General features: G+C 39.9%; 1 protein-coding gene across 5 annotated transcripts in view; it reads right to left on the reverse strand.

Moving 5' to 3' along the window:
- Positions 1-518: 518 nt before the first annotated feature.
- The window catches only part of enah (ENAH actin regulator), a 128,225-nt gene continuing 103,766 nt past the window's right edge, over positions 519-24,977 (reverse strand). For 2 of the 5 annotated variants that reach the window (XM_088002197.1, XM_088002196.1), the window contains 9 exons: positions 14,687-15,012; positions 13,841-13,974; positions 13,326-13,374; positions 12,689-12,740; positions 12,329-12,395; positions 11,045-11,092; positions 7,874-7,958; positions 6,091-6,148; positions 519-4,261 (listed from right to left, as the gene is read on the reverse strand). In XM_088002197.1, coding sequence (XP_087858323.1) covers positions 4,224-4,261; positions 6,091-6,148; positions 7,874-7,958; positions 11,045-11,092; positions 12,329-12,395; positions 12,689-12,740; positions 13,326-13,374; positions 13,841-13,974; positions 14,687-15,012 — 857 coding nt within the window. In that variant the 3' untranslated portion in view covers positions 519-4,223. The remainder of the gene's footprint in view (positions 4,262-6,090; positions 6,149-7,873; positions 7,959-11,044; positions 11,093-12,328; positions 12,396-12,688; positions 12,741-13,325; positions 13,375-13,840; positions 13,975-14,686; positions 15,013-24,977) is intronic. The other 3 variants (XM_088002198.1, XM_088002200.1, XM_088002199.1) reach the window with 3 other exon arrangements.

Here is a 24,977-nt window from a genome sequence, read left to right on the forward strand (position 1 = left end):
AACCTCACCACTCCTGCTGGAATTTCTACCGTTCATGAGAAACATCTATTTTAGATGTTGCATGCAGCAACCTGCGCTGCCAAGGGATGATCTGTTTTGTATTTTACGGCAAAGAAGAGGGAGAAACTTCTGGAATAATCTTTGAAAACAGGAGTCTCGAATGGAATTATTTGGGATAACAGGGTGCTAAAAGGAAATGTGGAAGCGCATGTAAAAACTAAACATAATGACCACCTTGTGGTGGTTTACAGAAATGAGTTATTTCTTCACCATTTACAGCATGGTGAAGGGTATACCCTTCACCATGCTGTAAATGTCATGGGACCTGATACTGATCTGTCCCCACAGGCTGCCTGGCTGTGCCGCACCACTGCATCGTGGCTATCTACACAACAGTCACCAAGGACTCACCTTGGAGGAAAAATGCTTTCTTTTTTTATTTACTATCCAAAGCTTTCCCCTGGAAAATAAAGTATCAATTTTTCATTCTCATCCAAATTAACAAACCATTCTTAACCTTTTATTGCAATTTTTATTTTATTTGCTCAAACAAAACAGCATGTTAGCAAGTAAGAAAAGACTGATTAACACGAGTAACAGTATGGTACAATGCAGATGAGAAAAGAATCCAACTATCTGCAGTTGGGATCGTGTCGCATCTTTACTTTTCTTGAGTTTGGTTCAAAGAAAGCAAGGATGCTGAACCAAAAACAGTCTGACATTTTGAGACACCTATCCATCTGCACTTCCAAACAGAAATTCAGGTTAATATAAGAAATTAAATCAGACTGAAGTTAGTTTCTTAACTCTTACCAGTCTCATGTTATCAAAGTTTGATTGTACTTCTGAATTGTAAGAGAAACATTTAACAAGTGTTTAAATTGATCATATTTAGGTTAAAAATAATCTTGGTGCAAAGATGTTTCATTGGTGGGAAATGGTACCGAAGCCGACTGACCGCTCCCTTTTAAATGAGTGAGACCATAAAGATAAATGAAAAAGACTACAACAGCCTCTACATATTATTACTATTAAATCTTTGACATATTAAATGCAACTTCGGAACAAGGCACAAACCACATCGCTTTACAAAGAGATTCTACCCCCCATCAAAGTATTTCACCTGACACCCAAAACACCTTTTGCTTTTAGGTCTCTAGACAGAATGATACAAAAATAAGAAAGGCGACGTTTGTTGGGAGTGATGATGTTCAGCAGGAGGCTACTGGCTTAAATCCTTTGGTGAGAGAGCCATGCTGCTGGCAGCAGAGGCCCTAAATGACTGCTTTCTGGGGATGCTGGATTGCTTTGCCAGTTCTGTCATAAAGTGCAATCATTTTTGAGTAAACGTGCAGCTCAAGAGGCCTGACGGCCGGCTGCGTTAATCAGAAAAAGATGGATGTGAAGATGAGTTTGGATTATTAACATATAGAGCCAGAGCATGCCTACTAGAAAAACTATATACAGTTAAATTAAAAGATGGCGTCTGTCCAAGCAAAGTGACACCAGAACCTTTCTTGTTTTGATCCGAGAGATGACTGAGTGTGATGTCTACTAGTGTGTAGCAAAGCTATGACATCAAAGCCCTTTAGCATAGTTGTGTCAAATGAGATCCAGCAGGGGTTTCCACAGCTACAGGGACACACTCATCGACAAATAATTTGTGCCGAGCATGGGTCGTTTTTCATTACCTAACTTCTAACAGAGCTAGCTGAACTCTTACAACTAAAGATGATCCAAAAATCAGCTGGTGACCCAAGTAGGTCGATTTTCAGCTTGATGAGCCCAGATCAGCCACCAATAAATAGGAAATTCAGAAATCCAATATTTCTGAATTGGTGTGCTAACCTGAGCGGTTAGCGGTTAGCACACCTAACCGCTCTCAGGTTGTGGTAATAGAGCTCTTTGCGGAGATAAAAGCTAGCTCGTTTAAGTATCAGCAGGTATTTAATATAAAGTCAGAGATGTAAAAAGCTATTTGAATGTGTCTGTGCTACAGAGTCCAAGACTTTCATTAGATAACAGGAAGGCTGTGAGCAGAAAAAGTGCTCTGCTCTATCATTTTAAATTTCATTATGCTGCATTTGGAGATATTGGCAGCTTTTACAATCCTCAAGCTAAAGATCTATAATATTCACATGGAGAATTATTTTTATTTCAGATTATAAATTACTGTAGTTCAAAATTTAAACTGTGAACTTGTTTTGTTTTTCACAATGGCAGTTAAATCCTGCTTTATGGTGCCTGCTCACTGCACACTGATAGCAGTTTTATTTCCTCATATAATCCAAAAATGTAAAGGTTTATGACTTCATTTTCAGCTCTTAAGACCCCAGTGTGCATTTTTACAGTAATATTTAACTATATTTCCCAGTCTCTGAGATAGATTAGATTCCTTTGCTCTTTGGTGTATAGTCTTTCACAGAAAAAAACACTATTTCAATTCAGGTATCATTATGATGGATATAAAAAAGGTTAATTTTAGGTCAAACATTTCCCTAGAGAAGCAGCTGTGAGTGGCTGTAAGGCAGTCCTCTGGTTCCACTGCACTGGTGAAACTCTCCCTCTTTAGGATCTCATTCACACAAAATGGGAATACTGAGCTGTAACTTGGACTTTAAATGGTTTGTCTGGCCTGTAATCTCCATAATCTGTAATCTACAGCTCCAACGTTTGGACACCAGCCTCTAAACTTGCAATGCGTCCCTCTCAAGTTGATTGTACTTTGAGCGTTTAACAAAACAAACAGTGTTGAACAGAACTGAAGGGTGAGAGAAAAAAGGTTTTGAGGACAAAGGAATAGGAAATGCAGGTCTCACTGGATGATTTTAACAGCAGCAGAAATACAAAGGCTGGAAATAAGAGAAACAAAATGGCACATTGTGTCCTTGCATGCTCACCTTCTGGAGAACATTTTTAAAGTGTTATGCTATTGACGTGGGGGGGGAGGAAGAGGCTAAAGATTTTCTTGGATTTGGTAGAAAAAAAGAAGAAGCTAAAAACAAAGAGTATAGCAATTCCAGAAGTGTGTTTTACAGTGCTGCTCTGAGGTTTCCACGACGGATGCTTCAAACCTGCGGCGGCGTTGGGATGGTGAGCGTGGGCCTTGGAGCTAATGCTACACTTATTGCTTGTAAGAAAATTTGAGACAGTTAATGCAGTTTCGTGGCAGACTTGTGATCCTCATTATATAGTGTCAAACTAAAATAGAAAAAGAAAAAACCCTACATGCTTCCAACACTAACAGAGCACCCAAGTATGACGAACGGAGAGAAGGGTGACAGTGTGAACCCGATAAATTCTGGAGCAGCGCTACAACGGGGGGCGCCGCCTACCAACTCATCCAACCATCGCTGAATGTTACAGAGAAACAAATGAGCAGAAAACTGGAGACAGAATACAACAAATCAGGTTAGGAGTTCACCGACAGACAGACATGAGGGCGTCCTGTTAAAAGACTGGATTATTGAGCTACTAGATATGGCCGTACTGTAGATCTACAACAAAACAGACGCGCTTGATAAGATACTTTCTCTCTAAATATCTCTCTCTTTGTTTTGTACATATTCAGGTTAAAATAGCATTTGAAGGAAGACGAGCTTTACAGTGTCCTGCAGAGGTGGACTACAGAAGAGACTGGCAGTCCCTCATACACGCTCACACACATCCCCACACACACACGCGTGCGCGCTACCGCAATGGCATTATGGGAAAAAGTTTTAGAGTTCTAGTTCCAGACTTCTTCCTGTCTCCGAGCTCTCTCTCAGGAAAACATCAGATAGGAAATTCCAGGAGTTCAGACTCTGAGCAACAGCGGGTACTACAGCATCTGTGAGGAGTTCAGTGTTGTGTTTAGGTGCCGTTGTTACTGTGGGATAAAAAAAAAAAAAAAAGAGAAACTGTGTTTGCATAAAGACAAGTCACTTCTCTGGCAGACTGTGCCCTGTCCTCCAGGAGGCGATGTGGGGGGGATGGGGGTTAGAGGGGGCAGCAGGAACATGAGGTTAGCTGAGTGGATTCTTCCCACTTCTGACACCGCTCTGCACCGAATTCTGTCCGTTCTGTGGGATTATATGATTGTTGTCATAGTCACCGTCTCCACTACTACTACTACTACTTCTTCTTTCTTTGCTCTGCTGTTAAATTGTCTCATCTGAAATGGACTGTGGTTGGCTTTCTGGTTATATGGGTGTGGATGTTGAGGGAAAAGGAGCATGGATCCTCTACGCAGTGCTGGATTTGCCCAGCTCCTCCCTGATTGCTGCAGAAAAACACACACAAAAAAAGAGAAAATGGACTCATGGATGTCAGATTTTGATGGGATTGTTTTAGGCTCAATCTGAGCATTTCTGGGTAAATTAGGTGAATGACTTGCAAAGCATTCGAGGAACTCCATATTATTTTTCTGACTCCAAAAATCTGTAGTTTCTACCAAACAAAGTGTTTTTCATCCTTTATAATGAGTGTAAAGTGAAAGAGGCACTATTGTTGTGTATGTGCTTATATTCCCCAGCTGGATGGAGAGAATAAAGACTTTGATTATGTTCAAAGTAAACCACAAAGTTAACAATTAAAAACAGCACTAAGATGTGTTTACAGGCCAAATAATTGTTTCACTTACTCGAAAATAGAGAGCAAACATCCCAGCATTATTGCTCATCATTTCAGCAAAGTCATCAGCTTCTTAAAGACTGCAGCTGTATGTGTGCAGGGTGGAAGTGTTGAACTGCCAGAGCTCAGATATAAATTCAGGAGCAGTAGTTTGTTTATTACAACGAGATGCAAAACTTGTTAAAAACAAGAAATCTGCAAGTTTTAACGAGATTTTTATAAATTCCTTATAAAGATATATCTCAATAAAACCAAAATATTTCTTCTTTAAAATGAGAAAGGTCACAACTGTAAAACAGCAAAACCACTTGGGATTTTTAGAAGTTGACTTGAAGAAACAGGAAGGAGAGTGATAGTGAGTCAATTTATGGATTTTTAACAAGTTATTTGTCAGAAGAACATATTTTTATATCTCTTATCAAATTAGTACTCTGCATCAGTAATTACCTGTTCTTACCCAACTTAGAAAAACTATTATGGTAAAAAAAACAAAAAAACTCAATGGGAGCATTGGGAAAATCATACTGCTATTTTTTTTAACCTTTATTTAACCAGGTGGGTTATTTACAAATACTTACTTACTAAACTACTACAATTTATTGAAACATAAAAATATACAGTCTGAAACAATGAAGAGCCCACTGCTCTGAGCCCCACTGAAAACCTCCTGGTTCTTCTACCAAATATTGATTTCTGAACTCTTCCCGAGTTCAAACATTATTATTGTTGTTTCTAAATGAATATCAACTTGATTTCTTTGCATTATTTGAGGTCTGAAATCACTGCAGCTTTTTCATTATTTTGACCATTTCTCATTTTCCGCAAAGAAATAAATACGACATTTTTGCTTGGAATTTCAGAGACATGTCAGTAGTTAACATAATAAAAGAATACCTATAAAAAGTCAAGTCAGTGAAACTGATCATTTTAAGTAGTCTCTTAATTTTTTTCCAGAGCTGTAAATAAAAGACAATGACATTCAGTAACAGGGTTTGTGCTTTTCTGAAATGCTTTTAAAATGCTTCTGATCTGTTTATTTGTGTGTGCAAATGTGTGTGACTGGGTGGAAGTGGCTTTAGTGTAAATTACTTAAAGTCGACACAACTAGAAAAGTGCATAAAAAAGAACAAAAATCAGTTCTTTTAGCTCCACCAGGGCTGATATATATGCATGCAGCTCAGTCAGAATGAGTGTCTGCAGATTTAAGCTTTCTACAGGACAATGAGAAGTGCTGCATCCTGACTGATGTGTCACAAACCCTCAACATTAATCCTGTTTTCAGTTTTATAGTGATGAGGCAACATAGTACACCAACACTGATGTCAACATATGGCTGTTTCTGAAACGAGGGCACTTATGTTGTTTCACTTCCTGTTTTCAACAGGTGTTTAAAAAAGAATACTTATGAACATAGGAGGCAGGAAGAACAGAAGAAAGTGACAATCTGAAAACCTGCTACCAGATTCTGGTGATAGTTACCATCAATAAGCTCTTCTTTTAGTTTTGACAGCTCCTTTCTCATCTCATCGAGAATGTCCTACAAAAAAAGAAGACATAAATAAAGTCACATTTTCTTAAAATACTGAAATGTTTGCAGAGTTCAGATTTTACAGAGCAGTCCGAATGTATTTTAAGCAGCTCCTGTTTCCAGTCAAATGGTGCTAGAGGTCAGAGGTTATAGTTAGGTCCTGTTCCCTGAAAACAGGAAGCTAATCCCTGCACTAAGAATCCTGATCAGATTAGGCCCAAAGACTGACTTATTAACATCAAGACATAAGCAGGTGTTAGAGATTGTATGGGGCGACTCAGCAGCTCACTAAATGACAAACTGACCACAGCAACGAGTGTGACTGGAGACTGAGCTGAGTGTCACTCTGCCAGGCTCACTCTGGTGACAGATAGGCAGGACTCTTATCTAACCGACTCATTCAGAGAGGGAGGAGCTGCCCCTCCCACCCGCCACAACAACAACTCCATGACAAGTCCAACTTCATAGAACTGCTTCATTAGCAATGATGAAATGCAAACTGAGGACAGTAAAAAAGTTTGTGATGGACAGTTTAAAAGGAGCAGTATTATGTATTTTCCAGCTACATAGTGCCATGATAAAGCACAATCAATAATTCCAGTTATAAATATGCTATATATATCAAATATCATTTAAAATAAATGTTACTTTGCAATTTAACTTGAAATTGGGCCTCTGTCTCTTTAAAAAACTCCTGCTCTTTCTGAAACTCCGTCTTCAGGACGCCATCACAACATGGCTCCTCTATTAACCCTTTAACAACAGTTTTACCAGCAATGCACTGAGAATTAGCTTCTATAATGAGTTCAGCAGATGTTCAGTTCCACCAGGTGTTTGCCAATTGCTGCTGGCTAGTCTGATGGAGCCGAGTGGAAACTGAAGCTCTGAGGAGGAGCCTCCTCCTCGAAAGTGGGGCTAGGTCCAACCAGATGTTTTGCACAGCTGAATGGTTGCCATGGTGATTACAGGATTTCTCAAACAAGAAAAGCAACATTCCAGGTATGTTTTTAATGAGAAAACAACATAAAATGACGTAAACCTCAAAAAAGTTAATTTTACCATAATACTGCCCCTTTAAAGGGAGAGTCTGCATGTTTTTAAGTGAGGTTCTCTGACATCACAGGGAGTTTGTAGTGAAGACTTTGAAGAAGCTAGTCACAGTGATCCTCTGCTTAATCTGATTTTTCTTAGACCTACCAAAACTGAAAATGTTTGTATCTGTGGCTCACAAAGCTGCATTAATGAATATAGAGAGTAATCTGTACCTGGGGAATATATAGATTTATGGTAAAAGTATAAGTAAAGATTTATGGTAAAAACACAGCTCAAACAGTCAGACGGTGATAGATATGATCACTGGTAAAATGGCACCAAATGTCGTCTGCTAATGATCAGATCTGAAAGCACCAACATGAATTCAACTGAAATCCAAGTAAAAGATTAAAAGAAATCCACAACAAGTACAATAATGAAAACAAGAATTCATTTGAACATTTAACTGAAGTTAGAAACTGATGCTAATGCATTCACACAACTTCACTTTTAAAAAATCCAAATCTTAATCCACTATCTTAAGTGAAGATATTTGCTTGAATAACTTTGTGACATTTCTGTCAGCATATACAAATAGAAATTTTACCAAAACAACAATATATGTTTCACGTCATACATACTGAATTAGAGATTTGGTCAAGCCTTCTAAACATTATAAGGCTTTTTAAAATGGTTTCTTACCTGTTTCAACCTGTCATAATCAACAGATTCTGTTGGCACGCCATTGGCACTTAAGGATGCAGTGGGTGTCGGGGTGGATTTGGGTCTGTGAAACAACAAAAGCCCATGAAGCTTAGAGTAAAGAACAACTATATAGGACTAACAGGAAGACAACATGACCCCTGTGCCGATGCTTTTCATGTACTGAAAACATGTCTGTGTAATGAATGAGGATTTCACAAACTGCTATGTTTTTGATAAGTGCACAGCAAAAAAAAAAAAAAAGAAAAGCCAATCCTGCTTTGTGTGTGGCCTATTATTCTTGATGACATCACAAGATTGGAGCTGATCAGCTGGCATTGGCATGAAGTGATGGTTGAAGAGCGACTTCTGATTGCTTCAAAACCTGCCCTGTCCCTCTTCACAGAACACTTCATGTGTCTGACTGTAGCCAGCTGGTTCTGGAATCCCTGGAATGTTCTCATTCAAGGCTCAAACGTTTTGCTGCAGCCGTACCAAACACAAGTAAACATCTCTGAAGGAGGAATTTGATTAAAAACAGGTGGATACCAAAGGATGTCCAAAGACTAGTGACCTTATGGTTTTATGTGATGTCACCAGAAACATGCTAATGATAATGCTTTTTAAAAAACCCCATTAAAATAGAAAAACTAACATGTTCTACAGATGGCAAAATACATCTAACCTGAGTTTTTTGGTGCATATACAAAAAACTTGTAGCTTTAAAAATGGGAATGTTTCCTATGAAATGACTTTGGGTAGATAATCTGTGTATTTGGAAAAACCTGCAACCATGACAGAAACATCAAAACCAACAGTTGTGTTTCAGCATATGGAAACACAACCATTTATAATTTAAAAAAGGAGAGATGCTGAAGAATTCACCCAATTATTGCAATGGAATTACCAGAGAAAGTCTGCTTGAAGCACGCACGCACACACACACACACACACACACACACACACACACACACAGGGTCAGGGTAGACATGCATGGAAGCACACAATGAATTTAAACCCCAATGCCATCAGCCTGTCATAAACTTAGACCTCCAAAGTTATTTTAGCAACTTTAAATTAAATTTCACATCCGTAAAGAAACTGATCTGTTATTTTCTCCTCATAATGCCTGTGTGCTATGTGATGCTTCCTGATAGCATGTGGATCAGGAAATGTAGCCTAATCTAATTCAACCAGAATACTGTCAACATGCTTCATGTCAGTTTCCAGTTTAGGTGGATGGTGAAATCTTAGTTGATTTGGAGTTGTGCCATACTACTTGAGTGAACAGTGATCAATTAGATGACTGGGATGTTTTATTAGCTAATTCTGAATAAACTTCTCCACAGCGTTCTCCCTGACCTGTCTGTTGTGTTCCATGGTCTTCGTGTTTTGTTTTCTGGCAACCCTGCAAGGCTTTCACAGAGCAGCTGCATTTATACCAACAATGAATGAAACCCAGCTGGATTCTACTAATTAGACCTCAGTTCACACAGCAGATAAATGTGACCCAAATCAGACTTTTTTTTGCCCATATGTAACCCTAATCCCACATTTTTTAAAAAGGTTTTATTGGCTCTACTGGCCTTTATTTCATAGTGAATTGACAGGAAGGTGGGTGATGAGAGGAGGGGGAAAACATGCGGCGAAGGTTGCTAGGCCGGGAATCGAACCTGCGACTATGGCCTCCATATGGGGGTTGTGTTTAACCCCTGCACCACTACAGCATCCCCCCAGATCCCACATTTTCTTGGCAGTCTGAACGGCTCAATTCTAATCTTTTCACCTTTAAAAAAAATCTGACTCATGTCATTTCCATACGTGGTACTAAATTGGATACATATCCGACTGTTGCATTTTATCCTACTTTTAGGTATGCATTATAATTCTGCAACAAAACATATAAAAATTATTCTTTAACTATAGCTAGTCTGTAAAGTAAAAACTCTTCCTGAAGAGTGTCCACCTAAAGTTATTGCAAAGGTCTTTTCCTTAAATGACCTGCAAATATCTATCAGTGTGTAATCTGTTAAAACTGTCCATAAAGGTGTAACTGGCTACTTTTACATCAGATTGGTGATTTTTGTTGTGACTTTAACTTTGAGGTATTTTGTGTTTTCAGGATGTGAAAAAATTGTTTTAAGAGGCGATAAAGGTAAAATGTCTCTGTGCTTTGAATAGGTCTATATGGGATCAGTCAGTACCTTAGCAATGAGAACACTTACTGAATAAAATGTTTTTCCCCCTCACAAATTACTGGATAAAGATTAAATTTGTTCAGTTGAGCACAGAAAAAGCAAAGAGGACGTCGGTAATTAAGCCGATCCTGTGCAGGCTCTCTGCACTCTCAGAGAACAGCCAATCAGCTCGAAGAGAGGAAGTGTGGCAGGAGGGAGACGTGAAAGAAAAGGAAATGAGCTGAGCGGCAGCTCATTAAGAAGCTGGAAACACAGAAACAATGTTCGTCCTTCTTATGGGTGAAGGTGAGAGCCAAACACATGCAGAGCGCCATAACTTACAACTTCAACACTAAGAGGAAATACTGTAAGTATGTGAGAATGTTTGCAGACTTTCAGTCATTTTATGAAAAGAAATTGGCTGCACATTTTTAGCATTCTGCTCTCAATAGTTTCATTTTAAAGAAGTCAAGCAGGAATCCAGACCACCCATCTGGTGTCCCCTGTCGTGCGTACCCTCACACACTCAGCCTTATCTGTGAACGCCGGCAGTATTTGCTCTGGCTCTACAAAGATAATAGTACGCCAAGTCTACGCTGCACTGGGTGGACATGCTTTAATGACAGGGAGGGAGCACAGTGTGTGACGCACACATATAGAGTTCCCTGTTTTGGAACTAAAAAGAAAAAGTTTGGATGGAAACAGGCTCAACAGCATGCAAACACAATGTCCAGATGATGTTTGAATTACATCATCAGGAAAAGCCACACAAAGCTGCCCCCCCGACCCCTGCAGGCTGGTAGATTAAAAAAAAAGACACACACAGACACACAGTTTCTCCCAGACATTCTCCCAGGCACCAATCTGCTCTTCATTGTAAAGAAAAAAAAAGAAAATGATCATGTCCATCACAGCAAACTTGGATTAAAAGAAAGAGTTTGACTGGAAGAAAAGATTTGGTAAAACTCCTCAGAGGCGTGAGTCATCTCTCTACCTGTAGGAGGAATCTGCTGCCATGGGATTTCTCCACGGAGACTCTCGTCTGTGTGAGCAGCAGAGACACACACTTTACTTCTTATCCTGGGATCCTTACAGCTCAGGATCCCAGCTTGATGAGGCTTCTTCAATAGACCCACTAGAGCTTAGCTTAGGTCTGTTACACCTGCCAACTCCTATAAGGCTGCTCTAAACTATGACAAGGCAGCGTGTTGTTTGTTTTGTTTTGAGCTGAACAAAGATCTGGTTCTCATTAAGACATGAAATCAACCAAATGTAAACGTGGATAAGCAGCAATCTCACCTTTCACTTTAGTCACTGTTTAACAAAAACATTTTGAACCATCTTCTAAAAGATTATTTGAAAGACATCCACTTTATGACGTTTTTTGACCTTTCACATTGTTTGGGAATATTGTCCCACAGCCTCTAGTTACTTTTGTTTGGGTAACATGACAGAATTTTGGACTTTAAAGTATTACAATACATTGATTATCATCTTGTCCTAGTTTAGATCTACATTTGGCATCATTGTTCTGTCGATGTTTCAGTTATAAGTTCTGATCAAACAACCCTTAAAGCTGCAGTATGGAGCCTATATAAAACATGTTTTTCACATATTTGTTAAAACTGTCACTATGTGTGACAGTTTAATATGAAACAGATAATCTGTGAAAAGATCAGTCTCCTCTCCCCTAAGCTATTACTGCTGTCTGAATAAAAGCACAGCTTCCTGTTCAAAACAACCAATCACAGCCTTCTAAAAGCTACAAAACTTTTTTTCTTTGTGATAGCTATTGCCTAGTGCATAATAACAGAGCGTCACAATGGAAGTGATTTTTTTTTTCTTTGAAAACATTATTTATTATAGTAATGTCTCTGAGACAGTGTTAAGATTTTTGTCTTGAAATCCCAGGTTAGATGATGAAACAACGTTGTCGACAGAGAAATGTTCTGCCTTACTTTTCATTCTCACTCACACACTTCTGAGGTTGTCACAACATAACAGTGTCTGATGACCACCTACTGTAGACCAAGAGGCAACACAAGCTTTAGTGATGTTAGGCAGCACGTAACGGCCCAGGAAGTGCATCATGCTAAAGCTAGCTAATGCTAATAGCTTTCTTAAGTTCACATGACTGAAAACTTTCTACATATTTGCTAAGGTTTTCAAAGCATCTGAGTCAGGTAGTGAAATAAAATGCATTTTAAACTGAACAGTGTATAAAAGGAGACGTAGTGAGATGACCAGGGGCTCTACTGAGGAGGGGACTGGACCGTACCTTCCAATCACTGGAGATTTGCTACCATTCATGGTGTTTGTTCGTTCCCATGGCTTCCTGGGCATGTCTGGACAACAAGAAACATACAAAATAATAGAAATCAAGCTTCTTTTACTAATTTTCAGCTAACTGTCATTAAAACATATCAAACCATTATATAAGGAGGATGCTAGAGACAGACTGAGAAATCAGATGGTGGCTCAAATGGGACAATTGTAGACTAACTTGTCTGAATCTGCAGGTCCATGATTCAGAATGGACCTGCAGAATGGACAGCTGCAGGTCCATTCTGAATCAGCTGCAGAATGGACCTGCAGCTGAGCTGAAGCCCTGAGTGACCAGCCCTCCTCTGACTCTTACCTGGTGTGCTACAGGCAGACACTTTGGGGGTTGTGTTGATCTCACCCTCCTCCTGATGGGCAGAAAAAAAAATCTAAGAAATTTGACATTTAAACAAGATTTGTTATTTGATGTTTCAGTAAGAACCTCATGAAGTTCAAAATCTTCACTAAAAGAGATACAGGAATTTCAAATATGTTTGGGAAAATAAATGTCCACAGGAATAATAAAGCAGTTTAAATAACAGAAACATTGTTTTTAGAATACCTATTGAGTTGTAAATATTACACCCAGAGCGTGGTTTGTGATTATCTATAGCTGAGGCATGCAATCATGTTTTCAAAATCTGTGAAAGATGATGTAGATAGTCTGCTCTTTGAGGGAAAAGGAAACTTTAATAAAGTTTTACAGTCATCATTGAATCTTAAATCTTCGGGCAGGTTTCAGACATCAGATTGCTGTTCACATTCTTGGCTTCATCAAAAAGACGAAGCACTGTGTGACTGAGAGGCAATTTCAGACAAGAATGGGAAGAATGTGGAGCTTGGCCTCACTGAGGAAACCACAGCTCACAGAGGAGCATTGGTGTGACTCAGAAGTGAGAAAAAAAAAACTGATTTGTGATAACGTATCAAAAAATGAAGGATGTCCAACTTACTGATCTCTGGTCAGGTTCAGGTGAGGAGCCCTTCTCTGCAATTCTTCTCCTGCAGGATGTAGTTCCCAGAGACGTTAGCCATAAATAATGTTAAAACAGAGATAACTGTTTAAATCAGCCGTTCTCTCCTGGACTCCACCAGCGTTTTACAATAACGGTAATGAAAAGGACATCTAAGTTAGAGCTGCGCTATATGTCACCATCACAATAACTGTTGGCTAATATTCCAAGTGTTATAAACTTGTGTTTCACAAGCTAATGTCACAAGTAGCCATTTATACTGAGTCTCATGGCAGCATGGCAACACAAAAACGTTCAAAATGATAATGATCAGAGTGAAGGAAAAAAAAGAAGGAGGAAATAGACAAATATCACAATATTTACCATAATTACTGCCTTTGTGAGGATTTCTAATATGATGCAGCCCTGATGTGAGTCTAAAGAGTGCTGTCATATTAAGTTAAATCTGGCTATTGGAACTAGGAGCTTCAAGCAAACTGAATTCAGCAATCTACCTTCTGGCCAGTAAGGCGCTCATCTCCTCCATAAGCCCTCCTCCTCCTGCCAGAGGCCCGTTGCCTCTGGCCTCAATTTTGGCCCCTGCGGCCCCCGACAGGGCAGCTGCCAGAGCCGCCCCTGCATCATCACTCTGTGGGATGGGGGTGGAGAAATAATAAAAAAAAGCTTATTGGTGATTAAACATTTCAGGACAAGATGTGTCTTGTCAAATTTATGATTGATTTGTTTGTTTTGTCGTGTTGCACATAAGTAGCCATGGAGTGTTTGGCAGACGCTGTCAGAGTTCTGAGCCTGAGATGAGGATGGGCTGGGACAGATGGTGGCTGAATGCATGTGAGCGTGTGAAAGAGACCATGCATGAACACTGTGTGAACACTTAAATGGGTAGTGATCAGGTGAGATTCAGCATTAGGTTCCAAAGATAACATTGGCTACATTTTCATTATTAATATTCACAAAACCATGTCTATATTCTGCTAATGTAAAAAACAAAAAAAAAAAAACAAAAAAAAAATTTTTTTTGTAATAGTGGAGTTTCCGTTAAATAAGATCAAAATCACACGAGAATAAGTTTGTTCACGTGATAAGTCATCAAAAAACATGACTCCTCCTCCCACTTCCTGTTATCTTCGTCGTCTTTTCCACTAGTAAAAACATCCGGCTGTTGATCACATGACTCGTGTGGCGGCAAAAAAATATGTTTCCATTGCAGTTTTGCAAATTGCTGTTGCGAACCCCCCCGCCCCCCATCTCATCCTAGTGCAAAATCTTATTGAAAAACTAGATTTTTTATGGAGATGACAGTCAACAGTGGCATCAGGAGGTTCTAGTCGGCTGCTCACCCTTGGCACTTTGCGCAGCTTGGCTCCAGCCAGGGCAGCGGCCAGGCCTGACAGGGGGCGGTCCTCCGTGGGAGAGAAGAGTCCAGCAGGAAGGGGTGGGGCTGGGGGGGGCGGCGGGGCCCCGGGTGGAGGGGGTGGGCCTGGTGGAGGAGGTGGTGTCCCGCCTGGGGTCAGGGTGGGAGGGAGAGGAGGAGGCGGTGGAGGAGGAGGGTGGCTGGCCGGGGTGGTGGGGGTGGCGGGCGCCGAGGTCACAGTGGAGCCGGGTGGCAGGGGCGGAGGTGGGGGAGGGGTGGGGGTGGTCAGCACCGGGGTCTGAGCCATGTCTGCTAGACGGAGGGAAGGATGGAGGGGGGAGGGGTGGAGACAGGAGACAGAAAGGAAGAAAATGAGTTTCGAGCTGTTGCAAATATAGACAGAGTAACGCTGTACCATTGACCTCAGTAGATCATCTGATTTCACAACTTTAAATTTAATTTCATTTAATCAACTTTACATTTGATAGAAACGGCTTTTCAGTGTTACACAATATAAACCATCACACCACTTCAATAAAAGATTTGTTTCCATTAAAACGCTTACATTTCAGTGGATTGTGTGTTTAGTTAGAATGGAGGACAGACAGTCAACAGAAAAATATATTCACCTTCATAATCACTGAAGCTTCTAGAAGTAATTTATAAATCTATAAGCTATTCCTTTTTCATTTAATCAGCTTCGTATTTCATGATAGTTGCATTTATTTTCATGTTCAAAATTGAGAAATATTTGAAAGCTAAAGAAGAACAATGAACACAAGGCAGCGAACAATGCAGAAAGTTGTGAATAGTGAGGGTGTTCCACACAGAGCCCTGACCCTTGACCCCTGACCTCAATGCCAACCCCAGAGAGGGAGTAGTGTCAGAATAATATCCAACTCTGAGTTCGTGCGACAGAAGATTTACAAACTAAAATCATTTATACATCTGGTAGAGTACCATCATTTCCAGACTATTAGGTGCACCTGAACATAAACTGGACCCACTGAGATTAGGGTGATGGTAAGGAGAGCTTCTAACCTCAGAGACTTAGAGTTTATCACAGAGACACTTAAAACAGCAGTGAAAATCTGCAAAAACCAATCAGCAAATACAAGAGCTTGATGGATGCAATGAAAGATTCTTCCATAGATTATTGAAAAGTGAATATCGCCAATTTTTGACACAGAAAATGTAAATGTGTTTTTTTATTTACCAATAATGTTTTGATATTATGCTACTATCTTTTGAATGACTGCAGTTTTCTTTTCTATCTGGAACAAAGTTCTAAGTTGAATAAAAGCAACACAAATCATCTCAGGTTTGAGATGAACCTGAGGAAAATAACAAGATGTCACATATCAGCTATAAGTTTTTATTTCCAAAACACAAAGTTAAAATGTAGAGAAATGAGTCAAAAGAGAATCCACCAAGTTTCAGTCAATATAATTTGATTTACATACATTGATTGATGTAGTAATATAATACAGATAGAACTGAATGGAATTAAATGCACTAGGGTTGTGCAACTACATTTATGGCAGTTTTAAATGATTTCACTTCCCCAATTCTTTGGGGAAAAATCTCAAGTGAAAGTCGGTTTTAGATTTTTGGGCAGAAACAATTGATTCTGATCTCTCCTGCATCTGGCTTAGTTTGCACAAAAATAAATAATGAGACTTTTAGGCCAAATATTGATTTATGGTGTGTTCCAGTTCTGTTGGACATTAGAACTTTGGTGTAAAAACAACAGCTATCAGCTTAAGCGTGTTACATAAGCAACTCAAAAGCCAGTTCACATCATCACAAAGGACTGTTGTGGTGTGAGTCACAACCATCCTTTGTGATAAGATATGAATCATTCCAGTATATGGGTGCAATGACAACAAAAGCTTTCAATTCAATTGGATTTGGGAGCTCTAGTGCTAAATAGTCAGGGTAACTATTTACGAAAGAAGTCTCAGATTATCTACATCCAAACACTGCAGCACAGTTTATACATTACAGCTGGCATATAATTTGAAAACAGAACTCTCAGAAGTGCAATTATACTTGGGATGTATATTCAATAAATTAGGACATACATCCCAATGAGTCTCGTTTGATTAAAAGAATCATTTGGAAATAACCAGGTATTCAAACTTTAACAGAAATGTGGGCTTAATGAAAAGAATGTTTGTCTGCTACATCATTCCAGTTCCAGTTTTCATTAGCTTTAAGTAAAGAATGGCCATAATTAATGGAAATAAAGTCTGACAAACATCCACCTGTGTGCAATCTGTATAACTGGTCTGTATTATTACTCAAACAGTCAAAACTTTTCATATGCGCAGGATTTTGTTGTTTTTGCTCCAAAGTTGCACTTACACCCTGTAAGAGCTAAAGACTGTTATTTTTAAAGTGTTTTATTACCATGACTGTTCATCCTCCATTATTACCCTTCAGTACAAATTCATGTTAAAAAGTGCTAGAAGTAGGCATAATTGTGTTGAAACTGTAATATCCACAATTAACACGACATCAATGCACATACTAGAAAATGTTATTTGTCATATCAAAGCAAACAGCATGCATGTTAATGAGCAGCATAAAACATGACATGATTCCTGTTGCTTTTAGTTATTTATAGAAACAAGAACAAAATGCATGAAAAGTCTCAGACCTTTGTGTTTTAATAAAACAGGTCAAAAAAAGCAGCCAACATTAAACAGAACATTTGACAGAATACACAGAAACACACACACACAACCATAGAGATGCATGATGACCAAAACAATGATTTAACTTTAAAAAAGAGAAAGATGTTACAAATTATGATAAGAGCAAATCATCTGATCAATAAACTCAGATGGAAAGTGACCATGTTGAACTGTGATCAATGCAAATCCAGCAGCCCAGAGTTTTCCAGCCAATCAGAGCAGTCGGCCTCGACACCAACTGGAACTGGGAAAACATCGTCTGATGTGTGACAGGACAGAGGATGGAGGTCAGAAGGCCGCTGCTGAGTTGGTGTATAAATTAGCATTAAATCTCTGATTTACTTTATACCTAATTAAAACTGTTTATTTAAAGAGCCAGATTAAGAATGAATTCAGCATTCAGTCTTTCACAATTAAACAGTGAAGATTAAAACACTGATTTAGTTATAAATCAATTGTATTTACAGACACTCTGATTACAACTCAGATGCTCAGTGAGTGAATGGATAGATACTGACTGCACACCGACACACAGAAGAACCCAGCCAGGGTCAGTGAAATGTCAAATCACAGAAGCAGCTCTGTGGTGGGACACTAATGAGGAATGAAGTGATAAAAAAAGAGAGTAACTAAGAAAAGTGTTGGCTTTCCACAACCTCCAGTCAGTGATCTGCTGGAACACATTACGATGCATCAAACATGCAAAGCTCAACAAGACATTTTATATTAAGTGGGGCCTGGTTCTTCAGCAGCAAGCACACACACCAGAAGTTAGGATGGGATGAAGCAACAGTGCCAAAGTACAGAGAAGACTGGACATGTTTTTAAGTTTCACTGTATTAAAGTCAGGTAACTGTTGTCGGGAAGGTAAAAATCCTTGTGTGGTGTTTTGCAAAAGTTTTTATTCCACCAAAGACTTTCCACATTTTATCACATGAACTCCAGTGTTCTTCTGATTTTATTTTTGTGAGAGAGTAGAAGCAATATGATGCATAGTTTTCAACATACAAATCTGAAAAGTGTGGCATGCATTTATATTCATCAGCCTAAAACAACACAATGTGTTTCCACACTTCCAGGAGCAAGATGTTTGGGGTCTCTGCCAGCTCTGCATATTTAGAGACTGGTGTTTTTTTCTAAATTCCTCTTTGCATAAAAGCTTAATCTGTCTGTAAACATTGACTTTTACATTTTACCACAGATTCTTACTTGGGTTTACATCTGGACTTTGACTGGATCATTTTAACACATGGACATGCTTTGATCTAAAATGTTCAATTAAAGCTTTGGTTGGATGTTTAGAGTGTCTGGAAGGTAGACCTCCTCCCCAGTATCAATTCTATAGCTGGGCGACATGGCCGAAAACAGAACACATTGCAAGTGTCTAATATCAGTTGATATTAATAATTGTTCATTAGTTTTTTGTTTTAAATATCTGAAATTCTTGTGACGTGACCTTTCCTGTTTGATCAAGTTTTCACTCCATGTTGTTATTGTTTTTCAGCAGTCATGAGGCATGGTGGCAAAACTTGAAACTGCTGCTGTGCATGATACTCACCGGGTTGTTGCTAGGTAACCAAAGAGTGAGTGAGCAAGTAAATTGATGCCACCAACCTGGCTGAACTTGCTGTGAGAGGTTGAATGGCTAAAGCATTTGCTATGCCTACATCCCCCAGAATGCTGTGCAGTTCTGGATCAGAGTTCAGTCAATATTCTCCATTTGAGCAATCTATCAGATGTATCTATTGATATTGATCACGCGTCTATCGCGACATATATTGTTATTGATTTATCGTCCAGCCCTGATTAGATGAGTTTTGAAGTCAGTCGGTTCTACTGGGTTTTATTTACAAGTCTGAGAACAAAAGAGGCTGAATACAAACACATGCCACACACCTTTAGAGTTTTATTCAAAAAGAATTTGACAACTTGTATGATTTTTAAATCACCTCACAATTGTTCACTACCTCATCGGTCTTCCCAACAAACAGACATTATGGTTGCATTGAAACAAAATGTGGAAAAATCCAAGTGCTATGAATAGTCAAGAACAGGCATGGCTCCTGTTCTTGAAGTGAGACACAGTTCCCTGTTAGTGTGTGAGCCAGAGGCAGCAAGAGACAAAGGGAGGAAGAGAAGAGGAGAAGAGAGAGCAGAAACCAGACTGGAAGCCTTACCCTGGGGCTGGGGCTGACAGCAGGGGCCCCACTGAGCCGCGTCCGGTTCCAGAGGCCCTGCCAGGCCCAGACCCACGGGGAGGGAGAGGTGCTCAGCAGAGACACAAGTGGCGGCAGCTGCAGCAGCAGGGGGCGCTGTGGAGGGAGAGGGAAGACCAGGAGCCTGGGATGAGGAGGGGGGAGACGAGACGGACAAAGACGATGAGGGGAGAGGGGGAGGGGTTGGAGGAGGGGGTGGAGTTGGGCAGGCGATTCCTAGGGGGGTTTGGCTGTGGGGGATAGTGACGGGTGAGGGTGCGGGGAACATGGGAGGACCGTTGGGTGAAGGCGATGGGGGCTTCTGGCTGAGGGGTGACTGAGCCACCAGCGGGATGAGCGGCCGCGGCCCTGTGGCCTTCCCTGGGGGACTGCTGATCATGACGGGGGGCGAGGGCGGCAATGGGGTGAAGTTACACGCCGACCACACCACGGACTTGGGCGGGGTGGGAGGGATGGGGGCAGGTGCCGGGGCAGGAGGTGGGGCTTGTGGAAAGGCCGGCTGCCGCCTGGGAACCGTGGCGTAGTGAGGCAGGACGGGGTGGAAGGCGGAGCCTAGCGACGTGGCGAAGCGGGACGCCGACTGTCTGAGGGGCGGGGTTGGGGGGGCGGCAGCGGCGCAGGAAGCCAAGGGTGCGCCGGGACCCGGGAACGTGGGCGTGGACGGAGATACGGGCGTGGACGAGGTCCGGCTGTACTCCTGAGGCGTGGGGGTGTAGAGTGTGCTTTCAAAGGCTGAACACACACACACCCCACCCGGGCCAAATGAATATCAGGGACAAGACGAAACAGGAGGAAGGAAGAAAGGAAGGAAGGAAGGAAGGAAGCAGCCGATCAGCACATGGGAGGGAAACACAGCAGGGCAGGAGGAAGAGAAGGAAGAAAGGGAGGAAAAAAAGAGAAGGGGGAAATGAAGCAGGAAACCAGCAAAGAGCTAAACTTAAGTCTTCTTCTGCCTTCTGAGTCGAGGCTTAACGCCGACAGGATGCTACTACTCTGTTAGTGGACAGGTATTAGTACTAAGGACAGAGACTGAGACACCTTTCAAAGTCCTGCAGGTTAAAAGAAGGTGAAAGGACAGAGGGACAAACGGGACAAGTCAGCTAGAGTTATTAGAATCATTTTTAATGCCATCATAACCATCATCCAGTCCCCGCAACGAGAAGACCACCCAACAGTTACCCAATGAAGAAGTACACTCGTACAAACTTCTCCTGCAGGAGGACACAACACTCATCTAAATATGGGCATTGCTTCCCATTTAATGACAAACCTATGATTTTCAGATGAAAGGGAAAGCATCTTCATGAGAAGATAATGATATAAAATATGTTAAGATACAAGATACTGATATTTTTTGTCATAATAGCAGTTTTGCTTTAAACATGAGCAGGTGGCAGTGATTATTTCAGTAATTGATTATGCTATCAATTATTCTGACAATTAATTGAATAAAAAACTTTCTGCTGAATTTTAATTTAGCCACTTGCACCTATAATACAATATTAGAAACACATTAAATGATGCAAGCAAACCAATAATTCAGTTTTTTGAATATGAAAATAAAAATTTCACAACAGACTTCCCTTGAACACTTGATAATTTGTAGCAAAGGATGAATCTGCAGCTAAAGAAAATATATCATGCATGTGAAAAGGTCAGTCCTATCTGTTGGACTTAGAATCAAAGCAGTGTAAATTATTAACTGTTGATCATTTTAATTGGATGAACCGATTAGTAATTGCGTAGGAAAAGGTGCTTTAAAAGCTTAAAAATGCTCATTTCTTTAATTCCAGAATTTAAAACAGGTTAAGCTAAAACTGTATCACTTGAGATGTTAGAACATGACGTAGAACATATTTACAGACAAAAAAAATTTAAGTTGTAAACACAAAATGTATATATTTTGAAGAGTTTTGGCCTAATTACTGAGTATGTTCTTTCAGCAAAAGGTCTTTTTTGATTTTGTGATTCATCACAATCCAATTCATGATTAAATCAAGTTTTGGTATTTTTATATTGTGGTTAAAATCTGCTGGACAGAGTAATTGTGTTGTAACCAGCTACTAATATATATAAAAAGTTAATTATATTGCCATTCTTTCGTCATCTATCAGAATGTTTTATTTTGAGGGTCCTTCCCATTTTTATAAAGCAATAATAATCTGTTTAGATGCTAAGTTGGAACAGCAGGGAAAGGCAAAATGCCAATTTTCCACTCAGTTTATTTTGTTCTAAATCTAACCTGAATCAGTGTGAGTGTGTGTGTAAGGTAATTACCTTGATTGTGTGTGTGTGTGTGTGTGTGTGTGTGTGTATGTGCGCGTGTGTATGCGTGTGTGTGTTCTTACAGCCTCGGTGGTGTTTGGAAGGAGCTGCCATATGTGATGTGTGGAATGTAAGGCTGGTAATCCTCAGATCACCGTCTGCTTTACCAAGGCTGGAAAATCTGCAGGTCTGAGTGATTAGTTTTAGGTTTCTGTTCAGGCTTCAGTCTGGTGCTGCATGCAAAAACAGCAGTCTACCGACTTTACTAATATCCAGTGACTGATAATTGCTGGAGATAATTACATGTTCTTATGGGTCTATCTAATTAAACCTATTCTTTTCTATGAGCAAGCACACAGACTTTGTCTAAACACAAATACATGTAGAGTTAGATGCCGCTCACCACAGAGGACTCTGCTGACTCAGTCACACAGCAGGAAGAGTCACAAGACAGACAAACTGAAGAACTCCTGCAGGACTCATTTCAGCCATATTGAATCATGAAGTCGGCCTTAAAAGTCATAACTGTGGGTAGTCGGAGTTGCTGGGAAATCTGACTACAGAAGATGTTCCAGTTGATGTTTCTGACTGGGAAGACGGAATTTCCCAGTTCTGTGTGCAACTGGAACTCAGCATAAGACTGAGCAACACACGATTCCTCCAGCAGTGTTTCTTCCTAATCTATAAATGCACCATTATGATCTCCTCTCTGCTTCAACTCAAATCCTTTTCTGAGCATCTTCATCACTCCACCATTCTTCATTTCTCCGTCTCTGCAGACGTGCAGCTCTGCTCCGTCGTTCAGCAGTAATTATTCTGCTCATACTAGACATAAGCACATAGATGTGTGCTCTCAGCCCTGTGTGAGAAGACCAACATGCTTCTCACATGTTGGTCTTCTCACACGGCTTCTTACAGCTGGTCCTGTTTACCAGTCTGACGTTAATTAGCCACACCAAAAAGCCAATAAATACCTTATAAAAAACAACATATTCTGTGTTAATAACTCTAGTGTTGTGTGTTTTAGAGGTGGGTGATATGGACTTAGAATTTTATTGTGATATTGTGTGGTACTACTGTGATAAAGATTTTTGATAAAAAATAACAATACTACATATTTTGTAGGTAACTGTATGGCTGTGACTGCATGCCAGCATTCATGGGTGTGAAACAAATATATTTCTTAAAAGATTTCCATCTGAAAGAGGCTTATTCAAGAGTTACTTTAAAAAGTGTGAAATGTATCACAGTAACTGTATTTAATCTTATTTTGAAATTTACTGATATTTATTGATTGAAATTAAAATAAATACCATTTTATAATACTGTCAGTTTTATTTTTTCATTTACCATCGATGACTGAAATTTATGGCGACCAAATTTTTCACAATAAATGATATGATAGTGTGTTTGTCTGTATTTATTTTAACCTAATAGCTTTTTTCTCTATAGCCAGCCTAAAATCTGACACGCGCTGTGATTCTCTTAGTTCAAGCTTTTGAGAAAACCGAGTCATGACAGTTTTCCCATAATAAAAGTGACTAACAATGTTCAACATTTTTAAAAGAGCCTCAAAACACTCACCTAATAAAAGCTTAAGGGCTGTTTAATAGAACAACGTTGAGTAAGACGGAGGTGTGTGTGACCGGCTGCAGCAGAGGAATGGCTGCCAACAGTGGAAAACACACCAATCGTTGTTCTGAAGAGCAAAACTCAAATCTCTATGAAGCAGAAAATGTCAACTCCCATCACGCCGTCTCCTGGGCCAACAGAACATGTCTGTTTGCATTTGCCCTCTCATGTGATGTGCATGTTATTCTGCATGACACGTGAGCTAACACCCCCCTCCCCACCTCGTCCTGCAGCTTCTACATGCATGTGTGCACATAGCACATCCCTCCTTGAGGGTCTCACAGCAAAGCTTCTTCCTCATGTATTTTTAGTCTCTGAGTAACTCCACTAAACTGTGTGTGTGTGTGTGTTTCTGTGTATGTGTGTGCGTGCGCGTATGCTAACAAGCTGAGCGTGCCGCTGAAGCGTTCCATTCCATGCAGCCTTCCCCACTGACCCAGTCCTGGAATCAGATTGTTACCCCACCCACACACCCACACACACTCCTCCAGTTAGTGTGTGATCCCACTAGCATCTCCATGTTCTGATCATTCAAACTCAAAATGGTCAGAAATCAAACTAAGCAGTGAGTTGAACCTTGAAAAGCTGATAGAAATGGCAATGAAGTCTTGAAATATTACATTTTATTCCTGGTTGGATTTTGACTTGAGAAATGCTCCTATAGTTTTTAAGACAACCTTAACCTGGGCCAGTTAGATGGATGATTCACAGAAACCTTTCATTGATGAAAAAAGGAATGGAATAAAACCATCAGTTACAGGAGGGCTTTTCAAGAATCATTTTTAAGAAGGTATTCATGAGGTGGAGGTCAGGCGGAGAAAATAAACAACATTTAATTTGTAGACTACCCTGTTAAAAACAAGAGCTTCTGATTTCCACCAGTTTTGCATTTAAACCAAACTGTGAATGCACCAGAAGAATGATTAAGAAGAAAACTGGGCTGAATATGTTTTACTTTAAATCTTTAACTGTTGCTTTTCTGGTTAAATACATTTCAAATAAACCAAATTAAAACTAAAATTTCATTTAAAGAGGAGTATTATATAAAATCAACTTTTTGACCTTTAATTCATGCTAGAATGGTGTTCCCTCATCAAAATAATCTCTGGGGTGTTGCTTTGATTCTTTCATGCATGTCATCTTTTTAAAGTCATCTTTGGTATATGTAGCATTTTTATAATAACTGAAGGTAACATAGTTACTTGACTGAGAAATGGCCCTGTGTACCTGGAAAATACATAGTATCATCCCTTTAAGTCAGTGGTCTTAATTGGTCCGGGCCGCGCAAGAAATAATTAAATATTTCCATTTTATGTATTGGGTCTGGAGGATCTTTTATTTTGAAAATTCTTTAACCGGATTCTCTCGGTTACTTGCGCGCCAACACTGAGCAAACAAGCAGCAAAATGAGTAAGAAACAGATCAGATGTCTTTGGAAAGTTTCTTTGCAAAGGGGAAAAGGCTC

The sequence above is a fragment of the Poecilia mexicana genome, unplaced genomic scaffold (genome assembly GCF_051168715.1).
Source record: "Poecilia mexicana isolate PSO_F unplaced genomic scaffold, ASM5116871v1 scaffold_21, whole genome shotgun sequence".
NCBI lineage: Eukaryota > Metazoa > Chordata > Actinopteri > Cyprinodontiformes > Poeciliidae > Poecilia > Poecilia mexicana.